The 22796-nt window shown below is 33.5% G+C and overlaps 1 protein-coding gene across 4 annotated transcripts in view; it reads right to left on the reverse strand.

Moving 5' to 3' along the window:
- Positions 1-3215: 3215 nt before the first annotated feature.
- ATF7IP (activating transcription factor 7 interacting protein) overlaps positions 3216-22796 on the reverse strand; it is a 91656-nt gene continuing 72075 nt past the window's right edge. For 3 of the 4 annotated variants that reach the window (XM_072954754.1, XM_031670651.2, XM_072954751.1), the window contains 6 exons: positions 19542-19606; positions 13874-13952; positions 12150-12305; positions 9818-10000; positions 7287-7399; positions 3216-3810 (listed from right to left, as the gene is read on the reverse strand). In XM_072954754.1, the coding sequence (XP_072810855.1) occupies positions 3391-3810; positions 7287-7399; positions 9818-10000; positions 12150-12305; positions 13874-13952; positions 19542-19606 (1016 nt within the window). In that variant the 3' untranslated portion in view covers positions 3216-3390. The remainder of the gene's footprint in view (positions 3811-7286; positions 7400-9817; positions 10001-12149; positions 12306-13873; positions 13953-19541; positions 19607-22796) is intronic. The other variant, XM_072954753.1, reaches the window with a different exon arrangement.

Raw genomic sequence — 22796 nt, forward strand, 5'->3', positions numbered from 1 at the left:
CCTACTGTGCTAAGATCACAGTGTACAGAAGTAAGAGGAGGATACCACAGGCATTATTTTGTTAATCTTGTACAGTACTAGAAAATCTGTGGAACAAGATAAAAGCATATCATGCAATATTAACATCCACCTTGCCGCATAAATGATGATTCAGAAAATGTAAGCAAAAGAGCATACAAAAAAACTAAGTTAACACTTATCCAATACAGTTAGAGAACTGTATGGTGCAGGCTGCCTCAGGAGTTCTGCAGACAGATGGACCTAAGATTCTAAGCTCCTTCCTTTGGAGGTCATTTTTTTCAATTAAACCTTTCATTTATTACCTGGCAGTGGGGGTTGGGGAATACCTCTCTGTGAGGCAAATGGTACCCCAATAAACATTCACTTTTCAAGGAAGCAAGCTCTACTCTTCACTTCGCTCATAAACTTCTACTGTGTTGAAGATACCAAAAGGTACTATTTTAGCTATATTTTTCCATTCAGAATTAGTCTTAATAAAATATATTTTAAAAAGTTGAGTCCAGAGAAATAGAGGGATATAGTTACCTCATAAAGTTAACTGTTAACAGTAGATGTTGTCGCATGTAATTTATAAATTTACTGGCAAGAACCTAATAAAATTTTACTCACACTTAAAACAGGGTGAAAATTACTCTGACAAAGTGCAAAGTAGAGAGTAAGAAACATCACCATTACCTTTAAGTGTCATATAAACATCATACATTTCAGGTTGAAATATCAGAAGTTTCCGGGATTTCCGACAAGGCAATACTTACACAAGTATTGTCAGGCTAAAAAGGTAGCGAACTTGCATTCCCCAAATGGGATTATTAAGCTTATTGATAATACTTTGTGAAAAGGTACTGTGAAATAAAAAAGGTCCATGAAGTGTGAACTGCTATTAAAAAAAATCTGTAATCAGTAGCTATTTCTAGTTGAATCCTCCGTTCTCTCTTTGCACAGAAACAAACCCAACAGAAAGCACTCAACATTACAACCTGCCCAGAACAAAAGCCTAGTGTTCCAGCCTCGCATCTTTCATTAACTCCAATATAGCTGTTGCCTATAAATCCTGTGAGGCTATTTGAAGGAGAACATCTTATAATAGCTTTTCCCTCAAATAATTACAATCTCTCTTTTTATCTTCCCTCCACCATTTGGAATAAAGTTTTATTTTACTGCAGTAAATCTATTTTTAGGGTTACTATTTAAATTTTTTCTCTTTTGACAGGAAACACATGATATAAGCTAAAATATTCTCATTCTACTGGGCCTTCTTTACTTGATTATATAATGTTATGAAAACTTAAAAAAAAAGAATTAGTGAATATAAATAAAAAATTGTTCACCAAGAGAAACTTTCTAGGCTAGGTAAGCAAATTGTTATCACGTGACCATAAAACCGGCCAATAAAGAACAATTTTGAACATAGGCTTTCTATTCTGTAGACAGGAATGATCTTGAACACATAATCAACAAAGCAACCATTGCAGGTAAAAACATATATACATGCAGAGATTAGACAGGTGTTCACATATATCTGGATCACCGATTTCTCCCTTTAAAATTTTTCATTGGCATGACATTGGCAACTTCTTTACCATCATCATCAGTTCTACAGTGAGTAATGTTTATTTTACATAGCTGGTTGGCAAATACGATTCACAGAAATTCTAATTCTCACTGTGGCCTCATTTTCCGAAAGCAAAAGGAAAGTTGTGGGGCGTTTACATTTTGGCAACCTGTAGGCTTTCTTCAGCATCAATCAAGCTTCACACCCAACGTGACAGTTACACTGACCAGTAAGAGCCTCTAAAGAGAGTTTCCGTACAACTGGAATGCTTCCTATTACAAGCCATTAAAGTCGCAAACAAAGCAGCATTAATAGAAGGGATAGCTCCCTCCTGTAATTCCAGGAAAAATTAATGACTAATCTGTTTAAGAAGGTAGGAATATGAACTCAAATACGACATGTGAAGATGACTCACAAACTCCGTAAATTCCTCTCCGAGTACTGACAAGCAACTCTCACCCCCGAACTACGCCAGCTCGCCTGTCTTAGGCCAGCTCCACTCAGACACATACCTGATACCAGGATAGCTGGCACTCATTGAAAATCCATGACCTAAGCTGAATTTGGTTACCTCTGAAGAGGAACAGAGGTGCCCAGAAGGTGCATCTAATTGGTACACAAAATGACCCCAAAGGATATTCTTTAAATTCCATCCAAAGCTGACATAGGGTCAGTAAGACAAAACTTAGCACCATTAAAACAAAACTAAAAGATTAACACAGGAAGAACGATATGAGAATAAAGAAGAAATGGAGCTTTCCCTTTGATATTTTCGCTCATTGTATTTTGTGAATTTTACTGTTTACTTCCTTTGAAAGCATACTATGCTTTGGGTGATAAGGGAAACTAGAATTGCTTTCATAAGCTATAACACAGTGTGCAACACAGACACTAAAATACGTTTGAAGGAAAATTTTCTTACACAATGTGGTCTTCTCTTGGTCCACTTGACACAGAGTTAATTTAAATAGTGACCAAAAATAAAAAGCGTTTATATTCTTAGAAGAAAACAGCAAGTCAGATTTCTGGAGTTTAATGTAGTGATGTCACTGATGGGACTACATATAAAAGCCTTGGTCTAAAGTTTACTTGAGGGAAATGTGCTACATTTGGTAGAGATAAAGGAGAAACGAAGAGTGAACGACTGACAGGGAAGAGTAAACAACAATGGCCCTGTTTATTTTTGTAGTTAATCTTTAAGGCACAAAATAAATGTGAAAACCAGATTAGATAGAAAAGGGAGGGCCCGCTGCAGATCTTTTTCATCTAATTAACCACCCAGAAGAGACAAAAGATGAACAGATCTTTTCCTGTGTTCAAATTAACCTACTTTAAACTATTTAATCATTTGCTTTTTATTTTTTTCTTTGGATTCTGTTTATATTCAGTTTAAATCATTTACCTATGAACCTACAGATCTTGTAGAAGCAGAATCATGCCAGTTACATACCTCAAATCCCTTGATCTACTTACTTTATACTGGAAGAGAGGTAAATTTGAGAATGAAAACGGGAGATTCCACTGCAATAAACATATAAATACAGAAAAGCACAAACACCCACACATTGTCCCCAGCCTCAAAACTAAAGCAAGGTGCACATTTACATTTAAAACCTTGAAGCGTGAATTGTTCAGGAAAAGATTCTGCTTTATGGGCTGAGTTTATTTACTTCTGATTATAAACAAATGTAGTGTATATACACATCTGTCCAAGAAATCTTGCACAATGTGGATTTTACAATGGGTCTCATGCACAAGATTAAAACAAGACCAAAAAGCGGAACTTATGAAAGAGGAAGAGATAAAGGCTCCAAGGTTTAACTGCTCTGGGAGGAAGAGATCACATCTGTTGACTGGGGATCACAGAAAGGTCCAAAACGTCCATAAACATCCTTGGCTCGTACTGCAAAGTAGTATTTGCTGCCAGATACAAACTGGGTGAGAGTGCATGCCATGGGCAGGGGAAGTGCCTTTACTTCTCCAATCTTCTTCCATTGCGAGGGCACAGTGGCACTGGGTTCCTCGTGGTAAGCATAAAGATGGTAGCTGTCAACAGCGGCACAGCTTCTATCCACCTCAAGGACACTCCATGACAGTACAATACCATTTTGACTTTGAACTCGTGCTAACTTCAAGTGTGGCTTCTGAGGCAGAGATGTGCTGGCAGCTTCTGGGGGCAGACGCTGTGGTTGTGGGGCTTCTGGTAAGGGTGCTGGGTGTACAGGGCGTGGGGGCTCCTAACGAAAGAAGAGTGTTGTTGATTTATAATGATCACAGAAAGGACTGTTTCTGAGTGCTACAACCAACACATCTTAGAAGTCACTTTTAGACTTCATTTTACATTAGGAATACTGGGAAATACCAAATACCATACCACACCCAGCAAGTTCTATTTGATGATTTGTAACTAATCATGTCCCAAATGATGAATGCTGAGGTTATTCCTACTGTACTTTCTAGGTCTAAAATACTGAGTGTTCCCTAGGAAACAAAAGCCCTTGCTGATGGAACATCATCTTGACAGAAACTGAAATCACCATCTACTTCTAACAAAATAATCTATGACTTAATGACCTATACTACAGATTCTTATTTTAATATAATGTAACATTTTAAAATAACATGTGTGGCAATCTATCATACGAAATTTGAGTATCAACTCTACTTTCATTTTTAAAGTTTGTCCATATAAAGACAGTAGCATATTCTTATAAATAAGCACATTAAATGCTAAATGTAATTATGTTCTTGGTCAGTCTGTATGAAAAAGGTGACATTTATACTGGGCTGTGAAAGAATTCAGAAATGTAGAAACAGCTGTGTACCTTTCTGCCAACAGGCAAAAATATGAGCAAGGGCATGAGGATAGGTAAGTGAGAGGATTTATGGGCAAAAACAAGTATTAACTTTTACTTAGACACAGGGTATGTGAAGAAAAAAAATATGAATTTGGAAAGGTTGGTTAAGGCCAGATGATGAAAAAGGATGAATACTAAGCTTAGGAAGTCAAACTGACTTGCCTAACACTGGACATTATTATTATCATATCTGGATTTTAAAAATACTGTAATAAATTTTTTTTCAAAAAGATTCAAATGATGAGAGCAGGAAACAAGGACATAAATGGTCTTTTTTTTAAGCAAAACATATCATTGCTCACTGACTTTAGCTTGGAAGTCATGAAACAAGTAAGATTTCCTTAATGGATATTTATTTAACAAAAACTATGTTTTAATATGCATTTCATTAAATTCGCATGCACTAAATAGTGAATCTTGTGAAGAATCGATATCTTTTTAATCTCCATGCCTTCTCAAAGTTTAGTACTAGTAACATGCACACAGTAACAACTCAAAAAGGATATGTCAAATAATTTCAAGGAATGTAAAAATTCATTCATATGCTCAGATATATGTCTGGGAAAAAATACAATCCATAGTTTAAAAGCTAAAATAAATATAAAGTTAGAGGGAAAAAAATCAAGTTCAAATAGATAAAACATTGAAAGTTGAAGAAGCAGGACTGATTTGAATACTAGGTCATGCTGCTGTATTTCCTCTCTGAAATTAGTAATATTAAATAAACACACAACAGCAAGATCTAGGAGAAGGAGACTAAAGCCATAAACTTGACTAGAGGGGGCAGGAATTTAAGGAGTATGAGAACAGCTTAAGTGGCCTGTTAATATCCCTTTTTAATTCTTCATTAAATTCTAGGATACTGGGTCTGCTCATATCCCAAAACTAGTTAAGCCAACTGAGTTACTGTTTTGTTTTTGCCATTGTAATGGAGGTTTTTATTGAAGTTTTACAGATAAAATAACATGTCAGGGATATGCTTCAAAATAACCCAGTGTATACAAAGGTGTGGGAGTAAGTGGGTGGCACCACAGATGAAGTAAGGCTGGCCCTGTGCTGATGACTGTTGAAGACAGGTGACTGATATGTGGGTACTGTTCTCCTATTCTTCCTACTTTTATATATATCTGAAAAGTACCATTAAAAATGTTTTTAAAATTAAATTAAATTAAATTAAAAGAATGTTCCACCTGTGAGACACAGTTTATTCTTAAGACAATACACGTGGAGTCTATTTAAAAACAAACAAACAAAATGCTCTGATGGGTCATCAAATTTGCAAAACTGTGGTATACGTAAGAAATTTTTGCTATATATTTCTTGAAGGAACATGGAATGAAATAAATTAGTTGCAGCTGCAAACAGCAGTAACGATGTATTTGCCACATACCCTAAGAAGGCCAGATCTGAAACACTGTGAAAACATGCTGGAGGAGATGGGATCAGAAAATCTGAGTTTTGAACTGGCTCTGCCTCTTAACTAGCTTGGGTAAATGACACTGAGAAAGCACTTAACATCTTTGTGACACAGTATCCTTTTCTATCAAAAGGAGAACATCAATCCTCATTAGGGTTGTGAGGATTAAATAAAATAATACGTGTACAATAGTTGGTAGAGTGCCCCGTATACTTCCAGCGCTCCATTAATGCTAATTTTTTCATCGTAGTGGGACAATAAAATAATAGCTGCCAAAAGCAAAGGCTGTGGAGCGGGTATGTGTGAGTGGTTATGAGGTTTGGCCTTGGGCTGGTTACTCAGCCATCCTGTGCATTTGCTGCCATATCTGTAATAAAGGCTAAAAAAGGAGAGCAAGAGTTCTACAGAATTCCAGCGTAAGGGTCAAGTATATTAACAGTGCCCGCACATAGCAAGCACTCAACAAATGTTAGCCATTATTATGTCCATGTAAAATAAGATGCTTTGCTTGGTTAAAAAGTGGTATCAGCCTCAATCTCCTCCCCGCTCTAAAACTGGCATTTCCATTTACATGGTGCATCACACCCAATACTGTTATAATCGTGTCACAGGATAATGTGACATTGTTTTGGAGATTAACTCTAAGGAGAAATCTTTGGTTTTCTCTATTATTTCTTAACAAATGAATTTCCAATACCACTGGATTATTAAAACAATAAAGTGATGTTAGAGAAAGACAGATATTGTATGGTATCGCTCATATGTGGAACCTAAAAAAATAATATGAATTAATTTATTCACAAAACAGAAACAGATTCACAGATACAGAAAACCAACTATGGTTAACCAAAGGGAAAGGGGAGGAGTATATAAATTAGGAGTACGATTAACAGATACACACAACTAACACAGCTGTATATAAAATAAACAACAAGGATTTACTGTATAGCATAGGTAACTATATTCAGTATCTTGTAATAAACTAAAATGGAAAAGAATCTGAATCTGTACACCTGAAATAACACAATGTTGTAAATCAATTACAGTCAAATTAAAAAAAATGTTTTGATTAAAAGTTAAAAAAAAGTGATCGCAATGCTAAGTTAGAGTTAGCATAAGATTCTGACAAAAAAATAAAGTTAGAACATGAAAAAATACTTTTTAATATTCAAAAATGCTCTTTTAAATTTCACCATGAGTTAAAAGTCCCAGATATGGACTCTTATACACTGCAAACCTCCATAAGCAAACTCAATAATCCTTGACAACCAGCATCCCTAGAAGTATCTAAGGTCTATTTTCTTCCGTAAACTGCTGGAAAAACAGAAGACCTGTCATTTCCTTTTGAGATAATTAGTTTAAAGAACAAATGCTAACTACCATAATATTTGACAGCTTTGCAGGTGAGAACTCTGTGAAGCCAAACACCCACACTTACAGTATGCACTTGTGGTGGTCGGTGATGCACTGTGAGCTGAGGTCCTGTTGATCCCAGGGTTAATCCGTTGTTTACAACATACGTAGTTGCTTGAGGCACTCGAACTGTAACACCTACAAAAGAAAATTAAGGGATAAAATTAGAATTCTGCCCTAAATTTGGTGGAACACTTATTAAACAGTAGAGTGATGTTTTTAAAATTCAGAAGGAAAAATACTTCTAACTGAGAAGTCTATGTTCAGCCAAAGTGTCATTTAAGCATGAGGATAAAGAAATTCTCATTTATGCAAGCAACCAAAAAAAAAAAAAAATCTACCTCCAAGAACCCTTCATCAAGTAGCCACTACAGGATGTATGCTACCCACAAAAGAAAGAAAATCAAGAAAGAGGGAAACAGGAGACACAGTGAACAGGAGAGAAATAAATGCAGTCCCTACCAAGAGGACTATAACCGAAACTCCTAGAACCCTGAAATACTGGAGGTACATAACATGTAGAAGGTAAACAGGCCAGAATGCAGCAGTGAGACTCCAAAGACAGAAAAACTGAAGCTCTCTTCACAAAGATCTCTGCTATCTTTAGTACAGAAATCTCAACTAAGTTATCCTGGTCTTGTGTTAATGAGGGTCCTCTCTTTCTTTCCATGCCCTGCTGAAGATACTTATTTATTTTATCCAACTGAAAATTCTTTTGACATACATCAGGGCAACAAAAGGAGAAAATTTAGAAGCCACCCATGTATGCCCCAACCATATTCCTATATACATTTAGTACCTGCCAGGTAGGTACCCTGGCTGTGGTGAACCCAGTTTCCCAGAACTCACTCATGACCATGCGGAGTGATTTCCCCAGAGAAAGCTCTTTTAACTTGAGAGAGTTGAAGCTAAAATGCGACCAGAGACTCTGCTTAGTTTATTTCCTCCTAGAAGCCATTACCTAATAATGGCATTATTGAAGTTTCTTTAAACAGCTAGATTTTGTCCTTGATATTAAATTTTGCAACACTAAATATTTTTAATGATACCTATATAGATTGTAAAATCCTACAGAAAGCCAAATAAGTAAGGTTAATGTAAAGGGAGAGAGATTCAATTGAGGGCGGGTATACAGTAGACTTGTAACAGATAAAGCTCCAATTCTTAGGCTGGTGGGGAGTTCATAGGTGTTTTTCTGTTATTTTTCTTTAAAATTTAAATATATATTTTACATAAACTTGTTTGTATGATACACTTTACTACTAAATATATATATATATATATATCCATATATACATACATACACACACACACAGGGAAGCTGAAGTTACCTTTAACATTTTCTTATCTTTTATATCACAGCTACCTTCTATATACCATTAAGATTCTCTCACTGGAGGCTATCCTTTACAATTATCTCCAACTAGGCTAAGTTACAAACAACCATTCCCATTTTTAAATTTTTAAACAGCAACATTGTTTATAATTGCCAAGGTATGGAAGCATCCTAAGTGCACATAATAGTTGAATATATAATGGAGAAGCAATATGTGTGTGTGTGTGTGTGTGTGTGTGTGTGTGTGTGTGTGTGTGTGTGTGTGTGTGTAGTGGAATACAACTCACCCATAAAAAAGGATATTTTGCCATTTGTGGCCCTTCATTCACCTTTTTTTTCCACTTCAAAAACCAGAATTTTATAACTGGCAGAGACATTTCCATTACATCAAAAACAACAAAATACCTAGAAATAAACTTAACCAAGGAGGTTACCTATACTCTAAAACCCAAAATGACACAAAGAAATGGAAAGATTTCTTGTGCTCTTGGATTGGAAGAATCAACACTATCAAAATGGCCACACTACCCAAAGCAATCCACAGATCCAACGCAACTCCCATTAAAATACTTGCAACATTCCTCACAGTTCTAGAATAAACAATTCCAAAATTTATATGGAACCACAAAAGATCCCGAACAGCCAAAGCAATCTTTTGTAGGTTTCTTTTTTTCTCTTTCTTCTTTTTGTTCTCTTTTCTTACGGTTTGATGACTAGAGAAGGTCCTTTAACATTTGTTATAAAGCTGGTTTGGTGGTGCTGAAATCTTTTAGCTTTTGTTTATCTGTGAACCTTTTGATTTTGTCATCAAGTCTGAATGAGAGCCTTGCTGGATAGAGTATTCTTGGTTGTAAGATTACCCCTTGCATCACTTTTAATATATTGTGCCACTCTCTTCTGGCCTGTAGAGTTTCTGCTGAAAAGTCAGCTGATAAGGCATGGTGTCTCTTAATAGAGTATAGACCAACATCAAATAGGGCTCTGTGATAGTACAGGCCATAAAGAATTAAATTGAAGACAAAATGTAGAACACAAATCATATAATATACAAGTACAAGTTTTCTCCTTAACTCTCCTAATGGAAGAAAATGAATTAGTAATAGTTTTAATGTACTTAGCACTTTGTGCTAAATCTAATGTCAATCAATATAAGCCACTCCAACTAAATGCTACAGAACTGCATGTAACTTGGGGCCATGTACAAGAAAAGAGGCTCTTACTATTTTGGGGATTGACCTGCCGAACAGCAGGAGCCTGCATAACTGTTCCTCGCAGGGGAGCCTGAGCTGGAGGTGCGGGGAGAGTTGTATAAACCACTTGGTGGTTTGCAGGAGCTCTTGGTACAGGGAGTCTTGTGGTAACCTGAGTTGCTGGACGATGTGTTACATTCACGGTGGTTGGAGCTAATAAAAAAGCAGAAAAATATATTTAAAAATGAAGCAAATTCTATGTTAAGTAAACAGTATTAAATGATAATTAATTTTACACAAAATCTAATTTACTATAATGAGAAATAGAGAGAAGCATCTTCTCCTATAACCATGAAAGATATGACAGGGCCAGTCAAGATTAGTATTACTATAATCCAAACTTCAGAAGAAAAAAGCACCTCAACCATGCCCAATGCCCTTCCCACTCTAGTTTGACTAGATAAATGAGCATATGAAGATTAAGAGAGGGTTTAGAGCCTGAGAGTATGATCTTGTAGGGGTGACTTAAAAAGTAAGTTTTCCCTTCCTCAATGTTAAATTATTCTTAGCAGAGCGGAATGTTAGGCCCTCCGGGCCTTCTACCAATGGGTATAAATCCAAAAGGGTAACTGTATTCCCACCATTCAGGAAACTGACTGGTTATTACAATTGACATTTTCTTCAGGTAAGCCAAACCATCTCTTATTCAAAACAGTAAAACAGCCATTAAAATACAGGCTTCTTCCTCTTCTACTATGGCATTCCTCCTAATTTATGTTCCAGAGAACATTAATGCCTTGAATCATATTAATATATATTTATCAAAATATGAGTCCTAAATGTTCACTGACATCATGGAAATACAATTAATGATTTTTAGAAGTTAATAGTTTCTTGTTAATAACTCTGATTTAGAATCACATTTTACAAATGACCATGTAGTAACTATATAATAAAAATCAATAATAAATATATTTTGATATAGAAGAATGGGTTCTATAATAAATTTAGAGGTAAACACTGGATACAACAAAGATAAAGAGACTCTGCAGTCTGTACATATTCTAACTTTCCATGAGCCTTTCGAAAGAGGAGGAAAGTGAAGTACACAAGGAGGAATATTTATCTCTTCATCTCTTTATTCCTTATTTTATTATCTACACTGTTCATGGGTGTGCATAATGACATTTCCTTCTAAATTATCTCAGTTAGGTGACTGTCGATTTAATTCACTGCATAAAACTCCCTGTGAGCTTAATATTTTCCTTAATAAGCATTTGATAGATAAATCTCTTAATAGGCTATTTTTTGAAGAAGACAAACTGTTTTGATCAGCTTCCAAACAGCTTAGGAGATACAAGCTACATCTTGAAAATGTCTGATTTATAGCTTCTTGAGAGGTGGGGGGTAAAATATTAGCAGATATCTTCTGATGGTAGTGTTATGGCAGTTAAAACTATTTCTAGTTAAGAATCATTTAAAAATTTTTGTTTGATCAGTCAATTACAACTTCTTGGTTATAATCGAAATGAATCATTACACCCATCCCTTCCATGAAACTATATTCATTTCTGCTGTTTACAGTGGCAGATGATAAAGACATATATAAAGTCTCCTTTATAAACTTTCTGTATCAGTGCTTCTACTTAACACTGCAAAATTAAGCCATACTGCATTCAAAATCACACATCATCTTCAAAATAACAATGACGATTATTCTTAATTTTCTGTATAATATTTTTAATAGTTTATAGTTTTTATAATTTATTACTAACATAATTAAGGTTAAAATCCAGTTTATCTCAAGGGAATTAGAAGACAAGCCACAGGCTGGGACAAAATATCTGCAAAAGACATATTTGATAAAGGACTATTACCCAAAACATACAAAGAGCTCTTAAAAGTCAACAATAAGAAAATGAAAAATTCAATTAAAAAGTGGACAAAAGAGCTGAATAGACACCTCACTAAAGAAGATATACAGCGGCAAACAAGCACATGAAAAGATGCTCAACATAATATGTCATCAGGGAAATGCAAATCAAACAACAATGAGATTCCACTACACCTAGTAGAATGGTGAAAATCCAAACCACTCACAATACCAAATGCTGGTAAGGACGTGGAACAACAGTTACTCGCACTCATTGCTGGTGGAAATGCCAGGTGAAGCCACTGTGGAAGGCAGTTTGGCAGTTTTTCACGAAATCAAACATATTTTTATCATGTGGTAACAGCAATCACATCCACTGGGTTTTACCACAATGGGCTAATTTCCTGTCTAATCTTCCCACTCAATTCCATAGCCATATTTCACTGCAGGCAAAACTGAAGTTTCAGTTCAATGATTCAGCAAGTTTACCTGTAGGTAGTAAGTGTATGGTTGTCTGAGATGGGCCACTTGTTGGAACCCCAGATGGTTGAAGAGGTGGTGCTGGCTGAATGGGTTGCAATGGTCGAGATACCGGCTGAGAAGACCCTATGGTTGACACAGGAGTGTGATTTACCTTTTTAGGGTCTGTTAATTAAAAGTGAGACAATATGATTATTGGTAGAAAAAAATGAGAAACGCAAGTTTATCCTTGTCATTCAGTCACATTTACCAGTAAAAGAACAATTTCTTTGAATTTTAATTAAGTGTACTTTTGCGAATTTGAAAACCAAGTCAGGACCTTAAGTAATTCACTGTTGGTTCTATCACAGATTCTAATTCACATTTAAAGAAAACACAGTTTTATTTATTTATTTATTTAAATGAAAGAATCCTTCTTTTAACTCAATATAATGAGTTTAAGGCCTTAGCAACTGACTCTTATACTTGAGGGCTGATGGAGAACAATGCACTTCAGAATGGGAGAATTCAAGTAACTCTCAACGGTGGGGCAATGAAAAGAGACTCCAAGAGGCAGGGGTGTTAGAAAGGGAAATGACAAGAGCACCGTAACAAACTTCACTTAATTTACTTTTTTATCCAGAACCTGCCCTACCTGTGTCCCCGCAAAAAATAACCTGATATTTTTGTGCTCTAGGGAATTTATTCTACTAAAACTTGTCTATAAAAAAATTAGTGAAATCAAGCAGAAAATCTGAAACTTTTTAACAATAATCAGACTGGCATGAATTCAACTCTAACAAATGATGATATAAATCTTCTAATTTTGTACCAGCTTTATACAAAAAAAATTGACTTTACTGTCATATAGTGAATTATATAGCTACTTAATTTTGTTTTCCTAAAACCAACTGAAATATTCCCTAAAACAGAATTTTTAAAAATCTCTAGTTTTTTTTTACATTTAATGCCTTTAAGGTAAAATAACTGGCACCTGATCCCACTAGATCTTCCACATGCATTATGTCATTAAAAAGTTTGTCCGTGAATAAAGTTATTTTGCACCGTTAAGTCTGAGAAATACTTTATAGTCTGAATCATTCCTGGAGATTTACATTGTTAATTAGCATAGTAAATGCTCAGTGAAATTTGTATTAAGGGAAAAATCCATATAATTTAAACTCAGCATTTCCCAATCATATTTAACCATGAAACTTTTTATTCACAGAACAGCTATTAACACTGTGGATGAATAGCTGGGACTATTGGTTAATACCTACTCAATTTCTAAATATTATAGCTCAGAATAATATTGAGGATTTTGGATGTGCATGCTTTTCAACATGACTTTCATTTAACATATACATTAAAATACACACATATAACACACATGGAAAAAATATTTAATTTAGAGTCAGAAGACCTGGTTTAATTTGTACTTTGAATCTATCCTCAACTCTAAAATGAGTATTATAGGGTTATTGTAAAGATCAAGTGACATAACAGATATAAAAAGAGAAGTGTAACATCAGTTAAATATTCTACTTGTTCTGTTTTCCTTTATGTTTCCTTGTATTAATTTAAGATTTGATTTCTATTTTTTAATTCTAATCTTAAAAACCGTCTTTCTGAAAAGGATACAAATATACCAAGCATAATGCTGTAGAGATCTGTATTCACTGAGTATTATAATGGATTAAAAGGGGAAAATGGTATTTAAGCATTCCTTAGTATGACTACTTATATTTAAGTACCTTGTGAAGCTCCACTCTCTTCATCATCCATTGTGAGATCAATGACACCACCTGAATCACTGCCTGTGGCTTTTCCACTCTGAAAAACAAAACATCTGCATTTGGCAAAGGAAACTGGCAGACATAAGGGAAAAACAAATAGTGAGGGAAAACAAGGATAATGCATAGCCTGGTTCAATCTGGACCCCTGAATGGCTTTACCTGAAGAAACAGTGTTTGTCAGATAAATGATTCAAGGATATTCATGAGCTAATAAACATCTGCCACATAAAATATAATTTTGAAATCTTTTCACAAGAAATTCTTTTTTTTTTAAATCACACTATCAATTGCATATAGTTATTAAAGTGACTAGGTGCTTTAAGTGATTAAACATAAACAGAATTCATTTTCTAACACTTAAATGTTGACCAACCCTACACTAAATTATCAATATTAATTCACAAAAACACCAAAGGCAACTTCAAAGCTAGAATTAAATTACATAAAATAATCTATTTTTTCCCCTAAAGAATGGTATGGTATGATAGGATATAGTTTGTGGTACCATCAGCTGACATCCAATTTGACCAAAGTTAACCAATGTCCAAAATCCTTAGAAATGTTAAAAAACATTTAACTATATAATAGCAACAAAAAAGAATAGCAGTACAAGACAGACCTAAAGAACCAAGAATTTCAAGTCAAAAAGACTGAGTGTATCTTTTAGTACCAACAGTTACAAGCTCTGTGAATTTGTTAAAAAGTCATTTACTCAGTTTCCAATTTGGATATGAAGTCTATAATGATTAATCCAAATATGCATACAAAGAACTCAACATCAGGCATGACACATGGTAACCACTTAATAAATGCTAGTTTATATATTATAATTATTTATAATATATTATACTCAAAATCCTTCAAGAATATAACAGAATCCACTTACAACAACAGATCTGTAAGGTCCACTTTTCAAGATAAGGTCCACTTTAAAAACTAAATTTTAAATTCATCTAAAATTACTAGACAAACATGCAAAAAGACCAGTAAAGTAGAACCCAACTAAAGACAAAAGAAAGTCAACATAAATGACTCCAAGTGAAGCCAGATGTTGAATTAAGCACACTTTCAAAGGAGCTGTTAAAAACAAAAATTCAAAGAATTAAAGGAACATATGATATTAATGAAAGTACAAATAAGAAATCTCAAAGTGAAAATTTAAAATAGAACAGAAAAATTATGATAGAATATTAAAAAATCAACACAAAATAAAGTAGGGGAAAAAAGCACTCAGAAACAAAATATATAAAACAAACTTTTTACATTACAAAACAGCAGATCTAAATTCAACCACATTAATTACTATACTAACTAAAGAGACTGAAATTTCCTATCAAAATTAGGGATTGTCAGATGAAATAACCCATCAAGAAATCAAGAAATAAATTTTCCCCCTAGATACGCACTTTAAATACAAGCACACAAAAACACTTTTGAAAAAGCAAGTATAAAAAAGCTGCTGTAATCCCATTAATGTTAGGTAAGATACAAAGAGGTAAACTTTAAAATGATAAAAGGGTCAATATGTCTATTTCTTATTAATTTTATTTGTTTCATTTCATATATTTTGATGCCCTATTATAAGGTGCATATAATAGGAAGAGAAGGTCTATAATCAACGGTCTTACCTACTGAATTATATTTTCATTAATCATAACCTGACTGATAAAATTCATTTATTATCACATACTACAGGCAGTTCCCTGGTTATATTTTCTTCTTGAGAAATAAAATTGACTTGTTATTACTTTCAATAATCATTAACAGCAATTATAAGATAGTCATGATAGCTGGCACTGTTACTAACAGGCTTTGTGATGTTTAATATTCATTAGTAAATTTAATATTTACAATAATCCTATGAGGTTGGGACCAGCATTAGCCATACTTTCTAGGTAAGAAACCTAAGGTGTTAAATAACTTATCCAAGGCTTACTCATTATTAAGTGATAGGAGCCATACTGTCTGACTCTAGAGCTTGTTATTTCTATGCCATTTGGTGCAGATTAATAAACAGACATATTTACATTTTTCTGCCATGATTTCTGAGAAAACTTATGTAATCAGAGACATTACATGCTTATATCTGCATTTACACATATTACTGAAGTTCTCAATTTGAAACTACTTAAAAAGTTACATAATCATGTGTCCTTCCCCAAAATGACTACTCTCACTAAATGAATACTAAGAAAATTTCAAGAAAGCAAAGATACTGGCTTTGTAGAGGTGTCTGGGGTTTTGTTTTGTTTTGGTAATGAAACAAATAACATACTTGAAAGGCTAGAGAAGGGTACTTCTACAACTGCAAAAGAAGTTAACACAGAAGACCTGGTTGTTCACTCCACACACATCTCTCCGAGGGAACTCGGGAACTGTGACTGAGGCTTGGTTAGCTATCAGGATTGTAGCCCTTAGAAAGTTTACATCAATAATTAATCATTTTCATAGGTACACCTTAAACAATGAACTGTGTCATACTGGCTTATTAGGACTGATCTGCACAAACATCAAAACTGATGATATACACATGGTTTCACTGCTGGGGTCTTGAGTTTTGACTGCCATGGCTGGTTACGCAGAAAGATGTAGCTATATGACCAGCCCTCTAAAAGACAGACCCTAACACTCAGTCAGGCTTCTCTGGGCAAAGACTCTCGGCACGTCTCTGCAGTTAATAACCAGAGAAACAACACATCCTGTGCTGTGCTGGGTAAGGGAGAAGGTGTAAGCCTCAGCTTGCCCAATCTAAATCTCACTTGACGCATATCTTTTTCCTGCTGTTTTTGTTCTCTACCTTTTGCTGTGATAAACCACTACCATGAGTATAACCTGTTATGGGTCTTATGAGTCTTTCTAGCAAAATCAGCAAAATTAAGGGGGACCTTGAGTCTCTCAAAACAGCAATATAACTACAGATGCAGCAGAAAAAGAAGTCTACACTGTTTTACAATATATGATGAATAAATCTGAATAAATGAATAAATTTATTTTTTACTATATGAAACATATTAATAATGCATTATATGAAATGAGATCTATGAATAAAATATGTAATAATAATTCATTACATGGAATATGTTACTAAATACTTATTTGGAGGACATTGGAGAAATCTTCACTCAAGGACTGCAAAATAGAATCCTTTACATTATTTGTTTTCTAATTAGCTACGTCTGAACAACAATCATTTGCGCACAAGCCATCCAGATTCCTTCTAATTTATAATAGCCTTAAAGTTTTCAGAAGCAGAACTAAGGAAGATTTGGCAGAAAAAAAAAAGTTAGCCATGTACTTAGAAAGTTAAGTCTAAAAAATCACAGGCTACCTATTTCACACTAGATTCTAATCCCAACTAAGTAACATACAGGGTAAAAGCTAACAGTAATTTCTTAATATACTTAAAAAATAATAGTGTTGTGTTAATCAAGGCACTCAGCACAACAAAGATTATATTTATATCCCCAAAAAGCTAGTAAAGCATGGATTTACAACTGGCAGCACATATATATTTCCATAATAGCTTATTACACAATAAAACTTGTATATTATATTTATTATTTAAATCCATAACTGGCACTCAAAGTTATAAGTGAGAAGTGATTTTAAGATGAGGGAATCTGCTAGTTTCCTGGTTTGCTAATAGAGGGGATCCAGGTAGCTAAACACACAGCATTCAGAGCCTCTGGTTCACAAATCATGAAGAGAAGAGCTTACGATGTTACTGGACACACAAAATTCACACGGGGAATCTAAAGATCTTATTTTGCTTTCTTCGACCAGGCATTACTTTAGCAGGTTAGCTGCCGACTCAAACTACCTACTTATATGTGTTTTTCATACAATGGTATTGAACTCCTCTTCCTGTAAGTTAAATAAACTCTCCAATGAGAACTCAACACTTGGTTGTACTGTCTCTCTGCTGTCTGATGCAGTCACTCACTATTTCAGGTGTCTTTTGGATCAACTGGTACAAGTTGTTTCATCAAGATGTAACTTGTACAGTACAATGTAAAGTAAAATATTTTAGATTCTAGAACTCTGAAGTGGGGAATAATACATGATGCTTTAGAATTTCTAGAAGATAGTAAGTAGGTTGGGTGTAACTAGATTTTATGTTATTTTGTTTTGTTATTTTCTTTAAAAAGGATATCTTTAAAAGAAAAGAATTTTATAAGAATATTAAAAGTATAGCAAACTTTTATATCAATTTTAATTTCACTTAAATGTTTACAACATTACATCCACTTTATTTCAGCAACTCAGTATAACTTTTGGCAATGATGAAAATGTTCTACATCTTTGTTTTCCAATACGGTAGTTACTAGCTATGTCTGTGGCTATTGGGTCTTGAAATGAGGCTACTGTGGCATAGAAAGTTAACTTTTTAATTTGATTTAAAGCTAAATTAAATTAAATTTTAATTTAAATAGCCCACGTGTGATTAGTGGATACTATATTAAACAGTACAATTCTAGAAGAATCATCATTTATAAAATGATCAAACAGCCATCATAATGTCTGTTTTCCTGTCCTGAAATATTACCTAGTGTGCCCAAACAAACAAGAAAAATAAAGATGTTCGTTAATTCTTTGTTTAGTTTTATGTTTACTTTATAAAGTTAGACTTCCTATAAATGTCACAAAGAAGTCACTGAATATATCAACATTTTCTATACCATGCCTTCCAGAAAGTACTCCATATACTTTTAACTGAAAAATAGCTACTATAAGACACCCTCAGAAACAATCAAAACTTTGGTCTTCAATATCATATACAAAGACTGCTAAAATCTGTAAAAAATAAAATACTTCTAGTAGCTTTAGTCTGATCTATAAAGCATGATCTAAAACCCCATCATTTTAAAGAACAGTCAAAATTAAAGATCACTGTACCCTTATTTTAAAGTTCATGTCATTTATTCATGCCTGACTTTTTCCATTTTCTAGGAAAAATATTGGGGTTTGTTGATATGGTTAAGACGAAGGGAAGAAAATAAAATTAAACTATCAACAACCTAATGACTTTCCATCAATCTATTACATCTAAAGCAATGTAGTAAAAGAAGGATGGTGAACATTGTTAATACAGGAAAAAAGTAGTTACTCCATTCCTGGGTGATTAAAATTTAACATGAAAAAGTACCAAGACTGCAAAGTGCTAATAAGCTATCAGAAAGACCAAGATTTTCTTTCCATAAAGCTACTTCTGATCAGCTTTGAAGAAACTAAAATGGTGTCTCTGCATGTGTTGGCAGTGGCAAGGCAGGGGGTGGGAGGTAGGCAGGGAGAAGGATATGATAAACCAGTACAACCTTCTTAAATAGATGGGCCAGGAAGAAATTACATGTGGAGACTAAAACTTCACACTATGTGAAGGAAGATAACTAGGCTGTCGATTATATATAATCCAAGCAGTTTTTATTAATTTAATAAACTAGTATTATCTCTAAGAGAATTACTAAGCAAAGAAACTCAATTCTTGTCAAAAGACACAGAGAAGCTGTTTGAATACTATGGACAGTTGTAAAAGACAGACAGAATAATTTTCATTTTATCAAAGAATACTGATGGAAATCCAATCTCCTGTTAGAATTTTATTTTTAAACAGTAGGAAAAATCTTACCTGTGATGTGCTATCAGCTGCTTTCTTATTAACAGAAGCATCTATTGTTTTGTTTGTCTGGTTTTCTGAGGAGTCAAAAAACAAAACAAAACAAAACTCAGCTATTTTTAAAGGCATCTACAAAATGTGAAAAGATGGGTTGCTTAATATACAATAATTCATGTTGATTTTCTCCAATTTTTTTTTGTCTGTCAATATGTTACATATGTAAATGGACTCTCATAGAACACCGCTACAATACCTTTTGGTAGGGCAAATTCACAATAGAGATCAAAACACTTCACACACTCATTGACCCAGAAATATTTCTCTCTATCCTAAGGAATATTGCAGAAATAATTTAAGATATGTATGACTGAAATGTTCTAACATGAGTGAATAGTTAAATAAAATATAATCCTTCCATACTATATACCTTTGGAGAAAAAAATATCTAATAACATGGCAAAAACGTAATAAATTCATTAGAAAAATAGTTACAATGATTCTGATGAAATACACATGCATAACCTCAGGAGCTCAAAGATGATTTTTCTTTATTCATTTCTCAATTAACTTGTGTTATATGTACATGTGTGTACATACATACACACACATACACATATACACAGACATATGAAAGTTGTACGTGTAGAACTACAACTATATAACTGTATGAAAGTCAGCTGAATTAAAAAACAGCACAGAAACCTAGCATGTTTTTCTGCCTTGATTTCTAAAGAGAGGGTATTAAATTTTATCAAATGTCTTTAGCATCTACTGAGGTAATTAATCACTTTTTTTCTCTTTGGTAATGTGGTCAATTATATTAATAGGAGTTTTCTAATGTTGAAATATCCCATCCTTGCTTTCTGTCAAAAAAAACTTTGGTCAAAATATGGCATTCCTTTCATTTATAAATCTTCATAACACACATATAAAGTAAATCACTTACATTAAAAAAAAACCAGAAATAGGAGATAGAACTATGTATTTTTACATATTCATATATAAATCCATACATCAAAAAATAAGGATAAATATCTACTTGTTAAAAAGATGTTTTTCCTGGCTAGGGAAGTAAAAAGGAGGCCCTTACAAATTCTTTCTATCTGAATTATCTTAGTTCTTTTTGTAGGAATAATAATTATATTTTTAATCTTAAAATTACTTCATTTATAATGAATAAGCATCTGTTCTAAACTGTGAGGTTCCTGAAATACTACTTAATTAAAAAGTAATTCCAGGTTCCTGATCCTACATGGCAAGTTTTAAAATATACTGATGACATTACCAAAATATCAGCAATTTACTACCTATTTTTAAAATATATACAATGTTAGAACACGTTCATTTGGATTTTAAATGATTTTCATTTTCAACTGAAAATAAAATTTAACTTCAGAAGCCAAGTAGGTGAGGGAGCTTCATTCTTACTCTTTAAAATATCCTCATACAAAATCTACTCAAGATTCAGGAAAGATTTAGTGTATTTAATAAAATGTTTTATTTCTTTACACACCCACACATCCCTACACACTAATAACTATGAGAGTTTTGTTATTCAGCATAATTCTCTCTTTGACCTAATTGTCTCAGGGCAAAGGAGTTAATTATTCACAGAGCTGTAATAATATTCCTTATTCCAGATTTTCAATTAACTTCTCCTATCCCTTTATTACAGATTTTTTTCTTGATTCTTAATGTCACATTTTATAGTTTCACTGTATCTTTTTTGTTTTCTTTTACTATAATATCTACTTTAGATGAACTTTGAAAGTAAAAAGTTATAAATCAATCGATCAAGCAATAAAATTGGTAGTGTATAAAATCAAAAACTGTACCTCAAAATTTTTCTATCATATGGGAAACAGCCCTATCTCTTTATTCTTAAAAGATACTGTCATTTTTAACCAACAGTGCAGTCTTACCAGCATCATAAAAGGGTTTTACAAGAGTGCCAATTAGTAGTGCCCCTTAGTAGATGCTAGGATAATTGTATAAAAATGAATGGAATGCAACGTTCAAGCATTTTTATACCATCTCTCATCTAGATCACTACAAGAGTCTCCTAACTGGTCTCCCTAACTCCATTTTTTTCCCTTGAAACCATTACCCTCACTGCAGCCAGTGTTCATGGATGTCACACTCCTCTCTGTAAAAATCCTTTAAAATGCTATTTTCTACCATCTTTCTACTCATTCCATGGTCATATCATTCCAGATCTCCCATATCCTCTCACAGAAACCTGCGTATCTCCACACTCTTCACATTTATAATTAATTATTTATTTAACATCCAATACCCCTAATTTGGTTGTGAGCTTGGTTAGAACAGGGACTATTTCTGCACATCTGCAGGATTTTAGAATACAGGTATTCAGTATTTTATGTGAATGAAATTAGCTATAATTTGGCCTCTAAATTTCCACATAGTCCTTCGGACAATTTTTACTTTACATTTCACAAAAAATACTGACTTATTCTATGAGGATACATGAGCTATAATAAAATTCATACAAATGCATGCTGTCTAGTTATACAGCATATGTTCTTGTTAAGTAAATAATATTACAGAAGCATAAAATTTGAGAAGTTTTAATTACGTAACTAATTAGCTTATCACTTTATGGATGTATTAAAGTTTGGCTTCAATCTTCATACTCAGCCAAAATTTGCTATTTGGCTATAGTGTAGGTTTTGGGAAGCCTCAATAGCTCAATGCCTACTTTAATGCCATTTGTGGCATCCCTGAAATTATGCATGATCAAAGAAAATATCATCTCATAAGCTCTCATTCTAATTAACATTATGAACAACATACAAAGGTTATCATTAACATTTTTGGTTAATACCTAAAAATTTACTTTCAAATCTAGGTAAGCATTCTAAATAGAACTCAAAATGAAGCTTTCCTTGTGGGGAGGGATATAGCTCAGAGGTAGTGTACATGCTTATTAGCATGCACAAGGTTCTGGGTGCTAAATAAATATATGTTAAAAGATAAAATTTTAAGTATAAGTATAAATGTATATTATTATAAAAGTAGAATGATATACTAATTAATAATGATTATGAAAACTATTAATATATACAAAAATAATTAAGGACAGTCAAGTAATTAAATGAAAACAAAACAGACTGACACTCATTACAGCTAACAGTGCTTTAAGCTAGATAACTTTGTGGAAAACATATCCTCTGTGTCAACAAATGTTCATAAAAATGTCAAGAGGATAATGAAATTTAATTACAATTCTGATATATATAGAAGTGT

The sequence above is a fragment of the Vicugna pacos genome, chromosome 34 (assembly GCF_048564905.1).
Source record: "Vicugna pacos chromosome 34, VicPac4, whole genome shotgun sequence".
In the NCBI taxonomy this organism is placed as follows: domain Eukaryota; kingdom Metazoa; phylum Chordata; class Mammalia; order Artiodactyla; family Camelidae; genus Vicugna; species Vicugna pacos.